The sequence below is a fragment of the Lytechinus pictus genome, chromosome 5, assembly GCF_037042905.1.
Source record: "Lytechinus pictus isolate F3 Inbred chromosome 5, Lp3.0, whole genome shotgun sequence".
Lineage (NCBI taxonomy): Eukaryota > Metazoa > Echinodermata > Echinoidea > Temnopleuroida > Toxopneustidae > Lytechinus > Lytechinus pictus.
This window is the reverse complement of record NC_087249.1, coordinates 24,788,766-24,805,957: the sequence shown is the minus strand read 5'-3', so window position 1 is coordinate 24,805,957 and position 17,192 is coordinate 24,788,766. Positions and strand designations below refer to the sequence as shown.

General features: G+C 38.8%; 1 protein-coding gene and 1 pseudogene across 1 annotated transcript in view; one reads left to right on the top strand and one right to left on the bottom strand.

Moving 5' to 3' along the window:
- The first annotated feature begins 1,310 nt into the window (after positions 1 to 1,310).
- On the top strand, positions 1,311 to 2,242 carry LOC129261635 (uncharacterized; annotated as a pseudogene).
- A 13,498-nt stretch (positions 2,243 to 15,740) lies between these two features.
- Positions 15,741 to 17,192, bottom strand: part of LOC129260371 (GPI mannosyltransferase 3-like) — a 21,447-nt gene continuing 19,995 nt past the window's right edge. The window contains exons 12-14 of the mRNA XM_064100083.1: positions 16,691 to 16,871; positions 16,390 to 16,428; positions 15,741 to 16,119 (exon numbers count right to left, since the gene is read on the bottom strand). Coding sequence (XP_063956153.1) covers positions 16,021 to 16,119; positions 16,390 to 16,428; positions 16,691 to 16,871 — 319 coding nt within the window. The 3' untranslated portion in view covers positions 15,741 to 16,020. The remainder of the gene's footprint in view (positions 16,120 to 16,389; positions 16,429 to 16,690; positions 16,872 to 17,192) is intronic.

Genomic DNA, 17,192 nt, shown 5'->3' with positions numbered 1-17,192 from the left:
AAACAGTTCTATCAGTCTAGCCTAGGCATGTCTTCATGAATTAAACAATTATGATTTCATGTAATAACATAAGTTTAGAAAAGGGAAAGCGGGGATGTGACATCAGCCCACGCCCACCTAATTAATATTCATGATGACGTGCATATAACTATTTTTCACAAAATATTACCAAACTTTAAAATTCAATAACTTCGTTATTTGTTATCCTACCTTGATGAAATTATCAGCATTTTGCACTGTGAATGTCACTCTATTTCAGTCCGGAGTACCCCTTTAATTAATATGACCCATTTTCATGCCAGTGTATTATTCATGACATTGTCAACAAATCAAATTACGTCAACAATTCAATTTCATCTCAAGATGGAAAATTCGTTAAAAAGGTAATCTATGATATCAGTCATAGAGCAGAATATATGATCATAGCAATAGAAATACAATGGCCATTAGTATTAAACATGCATTACTTTGGTTTTCAAAGGGCACCTTTTATTTTGATCTCATTTTTGTAGCTAAATTAAACAGTTATAACAATACAGTAAACAAACTGACGAGCATTTAAAAATGACCTTGATGCAATGAACAAATCCCAAAGTTTAAGGTAATATATCATCTGAAATGTAATTTCATGGGCAATCCAAATATTTGTTCTAGTTTATATTGAGATTGTTTTTACCTGTTTGAATCATGGTCATAAGTCAAACAATTAGATCCAACCATCAAAATGATCTTTTAAAAAGCCATGGTTAAAGTCACCCCAAACAGAATACTTAACATTTGATAATTCAAATTGAAAGAAAACTAAATGCAAATATTTGCATGGCTTTATCTCTTAGTGGAATTTTTTGTGATCGTCTAATAAGATTATTTTCTCATTCAATTTATTACAGCTGAAAAAGTCAAGATATACACTGGAGCAACTCCAGTGTATGTGCGATTTTGTGCGGGTCAATCATACACGATTGTTTGGGCAGCCGTTGTCACCATGTGAAAGGGTAAGTTATACAGTATGGAAGCTAAATTTCAAAACTGCACAAATTTTAATTGCTACCATTTTTATTATACGCCCGTCCTAGAACTTATGGACCCAGCGGATCAACGTTACAAGTGACTGATCAGAAGTCAGGAAACGTGTGAAAAACCAAGAGTGGACATCGGGAAAACAATGAACGGACAATGAATACTGATGAAGACTATTACACGGGACTATGAATAGTATCTACGTGATGTAACATTGTAAATTATTTCATACGTGTACAAACTCTCGGCTTACCTTAGAGATCTATTAATGTGATATATATAGCTGTATCTTTCAATAGATCTCTCTTCTGTGCATCACAGGATTTAGGTATGGACGTGCAGCAGCTCAAAGATGAAATCAAGGTGCTGAAGGCAGCACTAAAGGCCAGAGAGGTAAAGACAGAGGAGATCAGGGAGAAGGAAGCTGCCAGGCTGGTCGGCGTAGCTCCAGAAAGGTCTTCGCGGGTAGGCCTACTCGCCAATCTGACCAGGGAATCCATGACTGGGTAGCCAGCATCAGGGTCCAGCTGAAGCTCAGAAGCATCAAGGGGGTAAGAAGCAACAGCTTTCATCAAAGAATACCTAAAAGGTGATGCCAGAAGGGACGCAAGCGGAAGGGGAGAAGAAATCAAATACCACCCTGAATATATCTTCTCCGTGTTGATAAAATTCTTTGGTGACGGGAATTTGCTACCAAGGCTCCAACAGAGCTTTTACTCCTTCGAACAGGGGCCTTCTTTAGATCTTCTGAGCTGTTCACTGCAATTGGTGGACCTATTCGACAGAATGGTTCAACTGGATCCAACCCTTAAGGTCCAGCGTGAACCATCCCTGAAGAGGTTTGCTGAGGCAGTGAGGAATGAGGCTCTATGGAGGGAGCTGAGAAAGCTTAATATAGATTCTCCTCAGCTTTCCTTCTTTGAGCTCCGGGACAGGGCTTTGGAGTGGCTAGGCCCAGTCCAGACAAAATGGGAGGCATCAGTGAGGACAATGGTTGCGGATCCGAATGTGGAGCTGCTTAAGAAACAGGCTGAGCAAATGGAGCAGCAACAGAAACAAATGGATAAGATTAACGCGATCCTGTCCAGCCGTCAGCCCCAGAAATTCCGCCTGGCGATGGGAAATGCTTCAACTGCAGCGAGAATGAGCATTTCCAGAAGAAATGCAGAAAGCCCAAAAAGGAGAACCAGGATTTAATCGGGTAACTGCCACCATCTAGGGCCTGATGGTGGGTGGGTCAGTTGACAGCTCGATTCTCTTACAGAGAGCAATAGTGGATTGTTCCTGAGGTCAACCTTGACCTTGGATCTGCAAGGTGTTTCAGGTGTTTGATAGACACAGGAGCACAGGTATCGACTCTGACTGAGGCATTTTTTAGAAAATACCTCAGCCACGAGTCGATGGTAGATGTGTCTAGCATCCTCAGCATCAGCGGAGCCAAGGGACTTACAATCCCCTACTGTGGATACGTCGAACTGACAGTTCGGGTGCTTGGAAGGAGCTTTCACAACATGGACTTCCTTGTTGTGAGGGACCTCCACAGCAGCATTGAGTGATAGGAAGAGGCGAGTTCCTGGAGTAATTGGTTCGAATGTCTTGAGAGACATGCGGCATGAACTGCACGAGCTTGAGAGGATTTCCTAGAGAAGTTCAAGGGTGAGAAGATGCTACTTGTGCTAGTGTCTTTGCCCTGTATGAGGAAGTCTCTGTGAACCTCACAACCAAGCTTGGTAAGCTGGGTAGATTTGAAGAAGCAAGGGACCAGTATTGCTCCAGGGAAAGTCTCTGCAGACTTTGCAGGTTTCGTTAAGGCCTGCGAGGAGGGGGGGGGGAGATTCGTACCGTGATTGTCAAGGAAATCCAAGGAGAGCACCTCCAGCCTTGCATCAAGGTACTATCTTCATTCTTCCAGGTGTCGGAGAATGGCTTAGTGAATGTTCCTGTATTGAATCTCTCAAACACAGACATTTACATTCGACCAAGGATAGGGAACAATAACTCAAATTTGACTGATGTGTCACTTGCTTCCTTTTGCCGAAGTTGGGCAGTATAATAGGCAAACACATTTAAGTATCATTTGTCTTGTTGACAAATGAGTACTTGACTACCGGTATACTGGGTAAGTAAAAAAAATCACACCTTAAAAATGACCTATCTGATTAAAAATTTGTCATGAACACAATTTTTCCATGTTGTGAAATGGTCTATTAAGAGATTAGAGTTAGACTATAGGGTTAGGTTTTAAGAGAGGCTTTTGTGGGAAACATCATGAATGTTGGAGGGCTAGATTAATTAGATTAATATTTCTAAATTTTGGGGGTCATAGCACTGGGAGTCTGTTAGTGTTAAGCTGTTTTTACCCGAATGCCATGGTCACAACCGGTCGTGCATTTCCTGCAGGTGACTCCTTGCGTTTTGACATTGCTGTAGCATGAGCACTGCCACCTTGCTCTTGCATGTCTGTAAAAACGTGCACCTCCCTGCATCGACGCAAGGATTTTCTGCGAAATCTGACGCAGAGGAGATGCAGAGAGGTGCACGACCCGACGCATGACCATATGTGACCATCGCATTACATTGCGACAATATTTGATATACATGTATGTATAGTAATGTAGTTAAATATGTATTTTTCTCTTAGGCTTCACTTGGCTATGGAGTTTCCGCAGGAGAGGAAAAATTTGGAGCTGTAAAAAGTTCCACAACCAATTCCCTCTTCGTAAAGAACCTAGCGATAGCCGTGTGGGGAACAGACACTCTAAGGGACAGCTCATTTAAGGGCAAGACCTGTCCCAGATTTAAGGACACACCAACCAAGCAGAGTCTAGAAGCTGGCAAGCTGATGGCAGTCAAAGGTCCTTGGATTGGTTTGATACATAAATGTATCTTTACATGAAGAGTTTATAACATAAAGAGATCCTGCCTGCTCGTCATGATTGGAGTCTGGTATCATTTTTATCTAGTCTGACAAACTGCTTTTAATGTGGAGCAACAGTATATAGACTTCTTATTTAACTTCTGTTGGGATGCTTTAAAAATTCAAATGAAAAAAAAAAATTTTCTTTCATATAACATACATTTCCAAAGTCTCATACTAGTAGGTTTTGCCTTCACAACCTTGATTTGTGGTGCATGTGGTTTAGAATTATTCTCTAAATCTAATCATTCTTTCAAATTTTGTATTGCTTTACATAGTGCCTTGAGCATTTTTGCAAAATGGCAACGGCTGGCACTATAAATATAGCCAACATTATCATCATTATAATTAACGTTTGCGATCAATTAATTTATTGCAATCGTCCACCTGACCCACAAGGCAATTTTACATGCCAGAAATCAATATTTTGGAAGCAGATTTCACAGGGTTTAAGTTAAGATATTCTAGTCCACATTTTAGCAGCACAAATGAAGTTTTTAGGTATTCAAAGTGAATATGAATTCTATATGCTGTTGCCCCTCAACGGGGCCAATTGTAGAAAAATTGTGAATACTCTGGCTTAAGATTTTTACATTCCACTCCCATAAAAATGAGGTGCTTGGGACCAAGCAAATTCTTGCATTTTGCAATAGGTGCGCCCTCAGCCAGTTCACTTGTGACAATCAGCTTTATGCGCTAGTTTTGCGAGATCAACAACTTTCTTGACAAATCAACCTGCTGGTACGAGCTCTTGCTCTAAGTCTAATTGATCACAGACTTCAAACCCTTCATATTTTTCTTTTGGCTCCCACTGAAAGCTCTACTAACTCATCCTAATTCCCTGTGCTGTGATACCAGTCAATTAAATATCTCTTCAAATTCGTCAACTCTCATTCCGCTCAACTCACTTTTTGAAATAATGCGATTGGAAATAATAGGACTCTCAGGTGCAGACATTGGTGGCGCATGTATTGCAAAATGTGAGAATTGCCTTGGCAAACTGAACAAATTTGGGACTGGGAGAATTAATTTTGTTGTTATCTCTCTGTCCATTTATGTACTGTATGCATGTGTACATGTACATCCTCATAATGTAATTCTTTTGTATTATACAATTTGTTATTACACCTGCATGTATTTCTCTGTTATTTCTTTTTATCGGAATTGAAAATAAATTGAATTGTTATCAATAAATTTTGTTGCATCTGTGCATGTAATGGGAGTGAACTATATCTGTTGCAATCCCTGCCTTCAACCGACAAGTGGTTGAGAATGTTCTTTGACAAACTTGCCGAGGTGACAGACAAGTATAAGTTTTCACAAAGTGAAATCTACAATACTACAGGCTAAGGACTGGGACATTTATCGAAGGGTCAGTGCAGTTGTCCATGACAACGCCACAAATGTCAGAGAAGTCGTGCAGTGCAGGCAGTGGACATCAAATGCACAGCCCACACCCTCCAGCTCTGTATCAACACCGACCTGGAGTCCAGCCAAGCCATGAAAACATGCATCGGGCGGTGTTGAGGCTTGCCACTATAGACATTCTGTTATCGCCAGCCAAGCCTTAACTCTAAAACAGGAGCAAAATAAACTCCCTAAGCATAAGCAGATAGTCTGTAAAGACTAGTATACTCGGTCTACGATATGACTAATTCTACGGGTATATTTTATTAAAGGCAAAGAGAATATGGCAGTATCTTCATCTGGCGACTCTGCCAAGGGCAGCTGACAGGCATTACTTCCTGGCTAGGCAAGTTTGGGATCGCCTGGTGGCAAGAGAATTAAGTGGATCGGGTAACATACCTTGATCTCTTTTTTCCTAAAACTGATCCTTGCCGCAATGTCCCGTCCCTGTATATAGAGAGGAAGCCATCCTGACAAGACGCAATGACAAAATAATGAAACAATATAATTTCTTTTTAAATGGGTAGGTGTATTTAACATCAATATTTTGCATGAGATCTGTCTTCAGCAAAACAATTCATTGTTTGTCAAGAATGGAAAGTGAAGAAAAACTGCTCTGTTCATGTCCAGAGTGCAAGGGAGAAAGGTATGTGAGTCAAAGAACAGCAAGGTGACATTCAGTTACATGCAAAATTGATCCATTCCCTAGTTATCAAGCAGAAGTGCCCCATCCTCAAAGGACCATTTGGATTGAAACATCTTTGATGGGTCTTTCCACACAGTGAATCAGATAACTGCAATTGTGATGAAAATTTTACAATAATGGGGAAGTGGTTGAGAGAGCAGGCAGCAATACCATTAGACATACAAAATGGGGACATCTTAATAAGATTCAACAAAGATAAAGTGATCGGAAGGTCATATCAGGTGAGAACTGTATTTCTCTGGGGAAGATGGAAAAGATTTTGGCCAGTGGGTCAAGAGATTGGAGATAGCCGCAGCGGCTGACTCGTCAGTTGCTGATAATCTTCAATTCTCACTTCCACCCAGGTTGTCAACACCAGTGATCACTGTATGGGAGAGTCTCTATCAAGAGAGCAGGCGGACTTCAAAGTGGCCAAAGAAAGGTTATCTGGGATTTTTGGTCAGTCGGATTGTATGTCAATAATTGTATTGTATATTGTATGTCAATCATGAAAAGTGAAGAAAAAGTACTCTGATCATGTCCAGAGGGGGAAAGGGGAGTCAAAGAACAGCACGGTGACATTCAGTTACATGATAAATGCCCCAGTGATCAAGCAGAAGTGCCCCATGCTCAAGAGGACCATTTAGATAGAAACATCATCATTGCATGTTTCCACACAGACGATTGTAATGGTGATGACAATTTCACAATAATGGGGAATCCATAAGTGATTGAGAGAGCGGGCTGCAAAACCATTAGACACACCATATCAGAACATCCTAGTTGGACTTGACAATGGTCAAGTGATTGGAAAGACATAATATGTGAGAACTAACAGTAAACTTTGACTGTAATCTTTATTCCTGTTATTGTGTGCTTATCAATTCTATTTTGTCTCTTCCAACACCTCAACATCCCGATAGTAGAGCTGATTCATCTCCCACCTTGCAGGGTTGGCAAAGAGGGAGATCCTTGTACTTGATGAAGACCAGCGTAGAACTCCAAACCAAGTTTTCAAGGCCCTCAAGAGTGTTTTTGGAGATGAGGAGACTATCCCCGCTCTTCTCGGTAGGCTACATTCGCAACATTAGGGGCCCGTTGCATAAAACTCTAACCGGAGTTTTTTCAGGTAAAAATCTCCGGTTAGATTGAAAACTCTGGTAAAAAATAATTAACCGGAGTTTTCCTGTTGCATAAAAATAACCAGAATTTATTCCGGTTCATTTCCATAGCAACTGTGATTAATTTTACCTTAGCTGTCAACTTAGTGTTTGGTTAACCATAGATTATTTGAGAGAACGCATTTCAAGATGGCTGCTGTATTTGAAGCGTTACAAAATGCAGCATTGAGAAGGGAAAGAGTTTTCCGAGACAGGCTCCATCCCCTGGACCTCTACAATGATCAGCAGATGTTTAAGCTCTACCGATTCACAAGGCAGGGATGTTTACATGTGATTGATATGATCAGTGAAAGCCTGGAACATCAAACGAGGAGAAATCACGCTCTTTCACCATCTCTGCAAGTTTTTGTCGCTCTGCGATATTATGCGACGGGTAGTGTAATGGATGTCACAAGATGCAAAGAATCTGTTAAAAAATATACCCTGACACTGCAAGAAATTGGGGGACGAAAAGAAAGTTGTATGATTACCTGGAGATGGAGATAAGAAAGTCCAAGTTAGAAGCAGAGAAGATAAGGGAGGACACATCAAAGATTCTTCTTAAGAAAGAACTCTTACGATTGAAAATCATTAAACTACAGATGGAATTGCTCAAAGGACAGGCGGTGAAGACATCAGAAGTATATCCATGGATTACCTCCATCACCTTCACAACCTTGAATTACTAAGAGAGGTATGATTGATTTATTTGGTTTACATTGTATTGATTTGCTTATAAGTATTATTGAAATGACTTGAGAAGATAACAAAAATGAAAACTCCAGATTGAGGAACTGAAATAATTAACAACTTGTATGTAGTTTTTGTTAATCTCAGGAAGAAAATTAAGATTGCAATAATTATGTTGGCAGATGTACATCTAATAAAATCTACATGCACATGTACACCGTTTGGAACGATAATAAAGTTCACAAAAAAAAAATTGAAAATATTTGAATTATAAAGAATGTTTCAACTCTTCTGCATACAGCTAGCTTTGCCAAGGCCACGTAGTGGGCTACATGATGCTAAAAATTTATTGGAATGGTACGAGGATGGGCCATTTCGAGATCTATCGGTATCGGCTGTCAAAAGAAACCGTCATTTACATCATCAACATGCTGGGAGCCGAATTGAAGAGAGACACACACGTAGAGCAAAGATCCACTTACTGTTCATTTGCAGGTGTTGACGGCTCTCAGTTTTTATGCAGTCGGTGAGTAATTGAATTTTTCATAAATGATTATTGAATGTTTCTGGGCACTGTTAAATCTATTTGACTGTTTCTATTAAGTTCAGGACTCCAGAAAAAGTTGATGATGTTGATGACAATGTCTAGAAATCAGCGCGGGAGCACATAAATAAGAGTATCATTTAAACAAATAGTCAAGTACCTATGAATTGCATCCTTTATTAATTCCAAAACTTTCACAGCAGGATTGAGGCTCTGCTATTACGACTATTGTGTGCGATGAAAAACTATTAAATTTGCCACATATATAAATCAACTCAAGATGAATGCACTAAAAAAAATAATTTCCATAGGTACAATGGTTTTCTAAATAATTGCATAATTAATTATCCATATATGCAAATATTACAAATTTCGGCTATATCTATCTTCACAAAGCAAATCACGGCAGGCAGAAGCTAATTTTGACAATACCATCTTGTAATTAGATTATTGTAAATTCTAGATAAATATTAACACACATTTTTTATTTGAATTATTACACATAAACATCTACTTTATGCGTAATATGTATGGGAAAATTTCATTTATGCTGCGCGCCATGTTACATAATGGTACGTTTTCGAACTTTTATCAAAAGTGCAAAACTTCAAGGTAAAAAGTCATTAAAGCACAGGCAGAAAAAAAATTCTGCAAAAATATCGCGAAAATGTGTCATTTTAGGGTTAAGGGAAAAACTATGTAGAACTTTATGAAATTTTTGATCAGTTAGCAAATTAAAAAATTCCTACTTTCAAAATAAATTGCAGAAAATTTTATGATATTTGCAATTGATGAATATTCATTGCTATTCTTATAAATTATGTGTTTATATTTTTGGGTCATCAGTCGTATCATCTGTATTGCTTCAATGAAATGTTTAAAATTACCTCCAGTAAATAACCTATCAACCATATGTCTTGTTTGATTTTACAGGATCATATCAAAAGATGCATGGTGATAAGGCAGCAATGTCACAGTCATCAATGTGTCGAATCATCAAAGATGTGTCGGAAGCTATAGCAAGAAGGAAGAGGCAATGCATGAACTTTCCTTCGACATGAGAAGTTGAAGCAACTCAGTGACAGTTCTACCAGTACTGTAGATTTCCAGGAGTGATAAGTGCAATTGATTGAACACATGTCTACATCAGGAGCCCCGGTGGGGATCAGGCCATATACTTCCTCAACAGGAAGATTAGATACTCGGTCAATGTACAGGTTAGATTAGTTATGCTGTTTCTTAGGGCCTTTTTACAATTGGTGGTGAGACTGCTTGCAAGCTTTGCGATTGTGTGCAACATGTATTGTGATCAAATGATTGCAAGCGCTCATACAAGCAAATGTGAAAGCCGCTTAAATTACCATTACTAAAACATGGTACTATCTTGTATTAAGTTTGGCAAAAAAAAATTATCTGCGGCAATGGCAGATGTCACTCGCCGGGGTACAGTGCCAAGTACTACACATACACGTGGATTAACTTGACATCCAATAAGATACTAGGTATGTCACTAGTACATGTTAGTGAAACAACAAGTCCTGTTACAATGGAAAAACTTGGCTGCAGGGGACATTAGAATGTCTCCAAGCCTTTTTGGATGTATCTTTGCAAAATATCATCATCAGCATTTGCAAAGTGATACATGAGGTGTTCACATAATACAGTGCCATTCGTTTGACATTTGGCATGTTACAAAATCAATCAAGAAGAAACTTGGGAAAAAGCTAAACAAAAGGACATAGAAATTCTGTGGCCAAGGATAAGAGAGCAATGAAGTAGATGGATCATTTGGAAGTGTCTTGGATCATTTGGAAGTGTCTTGAATTATTGGGTGAGGATCACATGAATGTCTCGGTTGGAAATCTGTTGATTGGTGTCTCAGTTATGCTCACAGGTAAGACCTACGAAGATTTCAAACTATTCGCAGACCTATTAAACCTACAATACCTGTCGAATACAACATTCTACGAGATCCATAATAGCATCCTCCTTCCCATCATCCATTACTTCTATATGCAAAAAACTAGAGGAACCCTCAGTCAACATAAGGATAGACCCCTCACTATCTGCGGCGATGGCAGATGCGACTCGCCGGGGTACAGTGCCAAGTATTGCACATATACGTGGATTGACTTGACGTCTAATAAGACACTAGGTTTGTCACTAGTACATGTTAGTGAAACAACAAGTCCTGTTACAATGGAAAAACTTGGTTGCAGGGGGACATTAGAATGTCTCCTAGCCTTCTTGGATGTGTCTTTGCAAAATATCATCATGCTAGCATTTGCAAAGTGATAATAATAATAATACATTGTATTTATATAGCGCTTAATACATGGTGTTTCTAAGCACTTAACAAAAAGACTAAGTAGCATACATTAATATAATTGAACATTTAACAAGAAAGGAAATGTACAATGCGAATTATTATATAAAGGATAGACCCCTTTATATAAAGTGATGCATGATGTGTTCACACAATAGGGCCATTAGTTCGACGTTTGGAATGGAATCAATCAAGAAGAAACTTGATTGAGAAGGCGAAACAAAAGGACAAAGAAATTCTGTGGCCGAGGATAAGAGAGCGATAAAGTAGATGGATCATTCGAAAGTGTTGTGAACTATTGGGTGAAGATCAGGGTTTCAGCATATGTTCTGTCATATGTATGTCTGGGAAAGACAAATAAAGAGTAAAAAAGCATTAAGAAAGAGATTAAAGACAACCTGTACAGTAAGAAATCTGTTGATTGGTGTCTTGCTGATGCTCAAAGGCAATACCTATGAGGATTTTAGATTATTTGCAGACTTGTTTAACCTACAATTATTGGAGGTTGAATAGGTCTGCGATTAGTTGAAAATCTTCGTACCTGTCTGATACAACATTCTACGATGTCCATAACATCCTCCTTGACATCATCCACACCTACACGTAGCAAATCAGCGAAACCCACAGTTAACAAAGGATAGACCCCTCACTATCTTCGGCAATGACGCTTGCAATTCACCAGGGTGCAGTGCTAAATACTACACATATACAAGCATTGACTTCATGTCAAATAAGATAACTGGTATGTCACTAGTGCATGTCAGTGAAACAACTAATTCTGTTGTAATGGAAAAACTGGACTAATGAGAATTACAAAGAAGATAGAGTCATACTGAAGATATGGAGATCACTGAAAAAATGAATGATTGCAAGCATGATGCAATGACTCCTGAGGAAGAGGAACCAAAGAAGCTGTTCCAGTCTGAAAACCTCATGAAGTTAGCAAATCACTCAACAGGAGAGTGAGATCAATGACTTGAGGGTTGAACTAGCTATGGAGGAGAGATCAAGTACCTCAAAACGTCTGTGCAAAAATTGGAGTCAGGGATGGCGGCTTGTTAGAGTAGAGCTGATATGGAACAATATAGCCAGCAAAATAATGTGTATGTTTTAGGGGTCTCAGAAGCATCAGATCAAGACAATGACGGTCAGGTGACCAGAATTGTCTTGTAACACCTCAGCTACAACTTAAACCAGGGCTGAAATTGACAGATCTCATCATAACAGAAAGCCCTGCTCTCCTGACAGCAAGCCCTGCCCAATATTAGAGAAGTTTATGTTCATATAGAAGTTGCGCTGCTGAAGGATCGGCAAAACATGAAGGACTCTGGCTTCTCCATCAAGGAGGATTTGACAAAGGCTAATAAAAAGATTTTGATGAAGCTGGTGAAACACCCCAAAGTGGCTACTTGCCTGGTCAACCGATGAAAGGGTTATAGCAGCCCTTAACACCATCCAAGATGGATTCCAAGTTAAAAAGGTTTTTTACATCTCTACAACAAGTTACTGCCCTGTAAACTGTTTCTTGATATCAATTTTACTTATGTAGATATAAACCACTGGTGGTCTTTCTTCAAGATTTTTATTTCTTTGTTTTGTTATTCTCTACCAGAGCATAAACTCCTTGTATTACCCTTTTTATTATTATGTTAACTATATCATTATCCACTTTTCTTGTTTTTTGTTTAGACAATCCCAATATCTTTTTCTTTTGTTTACTATATCTACCTTTCATTGTATATATATTTAATCATCTACATATATTGGTGCTCATGTGTGTTTCTTTTTATGTGAGTTTGTGTCCTTGTGTATATGTGTGTGTCTGTTGGAATGGCCACCCCAAACTGCTGAAGAAACGACAAAAAATGAAGAAACAAAAAGAATTGTGAATTGGAAAGTGAATTCCATTGATGCTGCCTTAGATGATAGTAACTATGATTCCTTCCTAGAGACTGTCAGGAATATAAGGTCATATTGGCATTTTCTCTGGCTGTGTGTGTGCCTATACTACCATGAAGTGTTCCCAGTGTCCAGTGAACCAGGGCGTACGTGTATGTCTGTGTGAAAATGGTGAGGCACTGTGTGTGGCCTGCAGTACAGCCAAAGCACATAAATCTGTCAAAGATCCTGCAAACACTGAAGTGTCATTATCTGACCTCATGAATAAGCTGACCCCAATGGGCTCAGATCTAACAGAGGAATCACACAGAGATCATTAGCTCCATCAATTTTCTGAGCTCAGAGTTTGATAAGATGAATGAGAGGATGGATAACCTGCAGCAAAATAATGATGAGCTAGAAAAAGAAAACGCTGATCAACAGGTTCGAGTGTTGAAGCTTGAGTCTGATGTTCAGAATCTTGAACAGTACAGTAGGAGACAAAATCAGGAAATCGTTGGAATTCTAGAGAGTCAAAATGAGGACGTTGGTTCCATCACACTGAAGGTGTTAAAACATATTGATGCAAGTGTGTCTGCTGCTGTGGATGTCACCCATCGTCTGGGATTAAAAAAAAAAAAGGGGGGGAACTCATACCAGATGAAATGTATCATGGTGAAAAGCTACTCACTACTTATTTGCAGCAAGTTTTTGCCAAGCATAGAGATCTTACAGTGCCCTCAGACGTGTAAAAACTTAGACCATAATGTACATATTACAGCCACTGGAAATTAGTACAGCTATCTTTCCTGTCTAAACTTAGCTCTTAGTTTTTGGTTCTACGCCGTGTTTCTTGAATTTGTATTGCCCTAAGTTGTCAATGATGGAATTCTCCATTAACATTGATGGGATTGTGGTGATTGGAGGCCATGGCCTGGCGAGGGCAATGAGAAATGAGAAATTTTGCATGCTTTCGGCATCAACAAAAAATGCAAGCCAGCCCAGACTAGGGATACCCGAGCCCTATAGGCATTCGGGCCTGCTTGTACAGGCAGGCCACATTACTGGGCTCACGTGCTACCTGCTGACGGACTTGACCCTCAAGCAGTTGTGCTGGCGGATGAAAAGGTTGGTAAACCCAAACAGTCCTTTTTAGGGCTATACATTATATAGATCTCTAGCTCTAACCCTGTGTATTTGTATAGTATACAAATAGCTGCTGCATCTGTTCAAAATTCAGAAAAAGCAGAGAGCAAATATTTGGAATGATAAAATGTAACTTTCCCGCACATTTCCATGCAATTAAAAAACAAGTGGAATGCCTCTGGCCGTCTCACCTGCATCACGCGATTCAATATAGCAGCAGTGCTGATTTTGAAAACTACTATAACTCGCACAAGATGTTCAGTGATACTTGGTTACTCATATTTCCACGTTTTATGAATTAGACCAATACACTTATAGAGATATGATGGCAATTCAACAAATACCCCCAACGTGGCCAAAGTTCTTTGACCTTACATGACCTTTGACCTTGATCATGTGACCTGAAACTCGCACAGGATGTTCAGTGATACTTGATTACTCTTATGTCCAAGTTTTATGAACTAGACCAACACACTTTCAAATTTATGGCTGTAATTCAACAAATACCCCAATTTGGCCAAAGTTCATTGACCCTAAATGACCTTTGACCTTGATCATGTGACCTGAAACTTGCACAGGATGTTCAGTAATACTTGATTACTATTATGTCCAAGTTTCATGAATCAGATCCATAAACTTTCAAAGTTATGATGGTAATTCAACAGATACCCCCAATTCGGCCAAAGTTCATTGACCCTAAATGACCTTTGACCTTGGTCATGTGTCGTGAAACTCATGCAGGATGTTCAGTGATACTTGATTAACCTTATGTATAAGTTTCATGAACTAGGTCCATATATTTTCTAATTTATGATGACATTTCAAAAACTTAACCTTAGGTTAAGATTTTGATGTTGATTCCCCCAACATGGTCTAAGTTCATTGACCCTAAATGACCTTTGACCTTGGTCATGTGACATGAAACTCAGGCAGGATGTTCAGTAATACTTGATTAACCTTATGGCCAAGTTTCATCAACTAGGTCCATATACTTTCTAAGTTATGCTGTCATTTCAAAAACTTAACCTCAGGTTAAGATTTGGTGTTGACGCCGCCGCCGTCGCCGCCGCCGTCTGAAAAGCAGCGCCTATAGTCTCACTCTGCTATGCAGGTGAGACAAAAATGTAATTGTGCTGTATATTAGTACCCATAAAAACTTAACTTGTGAATATACAATGCCAAATTGGTAGGGAACTGTGTGTATTATTTCTAGAAATCACATGCAGAATTGACTACCTTTTGTGGGACTTTTGTGTCTTTCTGAGTATCATATAATATTCTCCTTTATTAAGATATGAAAATAAATCAAAATGCATTGTTTTGCTTTGAGTATGATATCAGTTCACATTTGAAGATTCGACATAGAATGTAATAATGTAATTGTTCACTAGTTCAGTCAAAATTTGAATTGATCAGCAAAATGTAGTGCTATTTAAAAAAAAAAAATTGCAAGAAAACTATGATCATAAAATGCTTGGGCAAAGTGTAGAAATATACCAAATGACTTTGAAATATATCTAAGTAAACCTTCTCTTTGAATGAATTTCTGCAAGTGGTAAAGTTCAAGATATACTGTTGTCTCTTTCCAGGGACATCAAATGATGCAGTAATGTGTCAACTTTGAAGTCTGCCCCCCCTGACGAGCTTGAAAGACCTTTTTTGCCCCCCCCCCCTGACGAGCTTGAAGACCTTTATTGCCCCCCCCCCCCCTGACGAGCTTGAAGCTCTTTTTTTTTTTTTTTTTTGCTTGTCAAATTTTTTCCTGTTACGAAATCCTTCATTTGTGATTGAAGACCTTGTTTTTTGTTTTTTTTTGCTTGTCAAATTTTTGGGCGGACGGTTTTGCCCCCCCTGTGGAAAATCCTAGGTACGCCACTGACTAAATCAATCACAAATCATGTAAGACAGGGCTCATATTGTGCATTTTACCATGTATCTAATCAGACTTATCATTTACTATACAAATATTTCAGATTAATATATATGGCATGTTCAAAAGCATACAGCTAAATTGGCCACACACCACACTGGGCGTTATGTATTTTGGAATAACATGATCAAAGAGAAAGATATTTCATGTATCATTCAAGATCTCACGGTATCAGAACAGACTGCTGCAGCCCTTTTTTTCTCTGGTATGGAATTCCTTCTGATGATTATGCATTGGAGATTTCTTCTTGGATCCATGAGAGAGCTAGCTTGCTCATATCACTGCATTGAAGAGTTGGGTAGAGCTGGATCCTATTGTCATCTTTCTGGGAGCGATTGGCCTTCTTCTCTAGCGAAGACCAGGACCCGACTGCCCATTCTGCCCTCTGGTAAGTGCGTGTGAAAGTAACTAGCAACCTATTAAAACAAACAATACAAAAAGGAAGAGATGAACAGATGGAAACTGATGTTTTTTATTCCAAGGGGTGAACTTAAAAACCAGGCTTTTTATATCACCAGCCAAACAATAACTGATAAACTCAGTTACAAATGAAGTCGCAAATTCTCACAGACTTTACACAGAGTCCACATGTTCCAATAGCAAAAAGACCAAAAAACAGATCACTACATCATTATTGCAGAGAGGTTTATTGAAAACCAGTTTTCAAATGTTTAAAGCAGACTCACCTCTTGGAAATGATGTAAAGAAAGAAAGTCTTCAATGCTCTGTGTATGGAAAATGGAAGTTGAGAGAGAAAAAAAGAAATTTGTCATAAGGGCCTCAGGGGATTTCACAGTATAATACTTCACAAATATGTGAAATTCTTAAAATAACAATTCTAATTCTCTGTGGAAAAGCATAGAGACATTACATTGTATATAACATGCGCTGTATAAGAACTGAATAATAATAATAATAATCAACTTGCATGATTGTGGGACAACAACAGGAAGACAAGACAATATTTGTATGATGTGAAATACTTACTGGTCTGAGGACATCAAAACAGATCAGATGAGTAGGGACAGAGGTAGGGTCTTCATATTCTTTCCTCAGCCACTCCATTGGATTATTATAAAAGAGTGATGATTCTTCTACATAGTCCTCTTCTTGGTTCAGGTTGGGTGGGCATTCCAGAAAGCGCATTGGTAGATTAGTATGCACATGGCTAAAAATGGGTGTAAAGAAATAGAAAGATTATTGTCACTTTCCATACATGTATTTCTTTTTCCAATGATACACTCCTTAATTTGAAAATGATCCACATAGATTTGTTCCCTTGACTGACTTTATTGGCACAAAAGAAATTCAATTCAACACATTGGAGACTGGCTGAATTTGCTATACCACACATTTTTCAGACACCTTACTACACACATCCATATGTGAGTTCAGTCTCCAACAGGTTGAATACAGCGATTGATTGACTGTACACATTTTCAATCAATTAGTGGTATTAACAACCGCTTTTGGTAAATTGAGATATCTA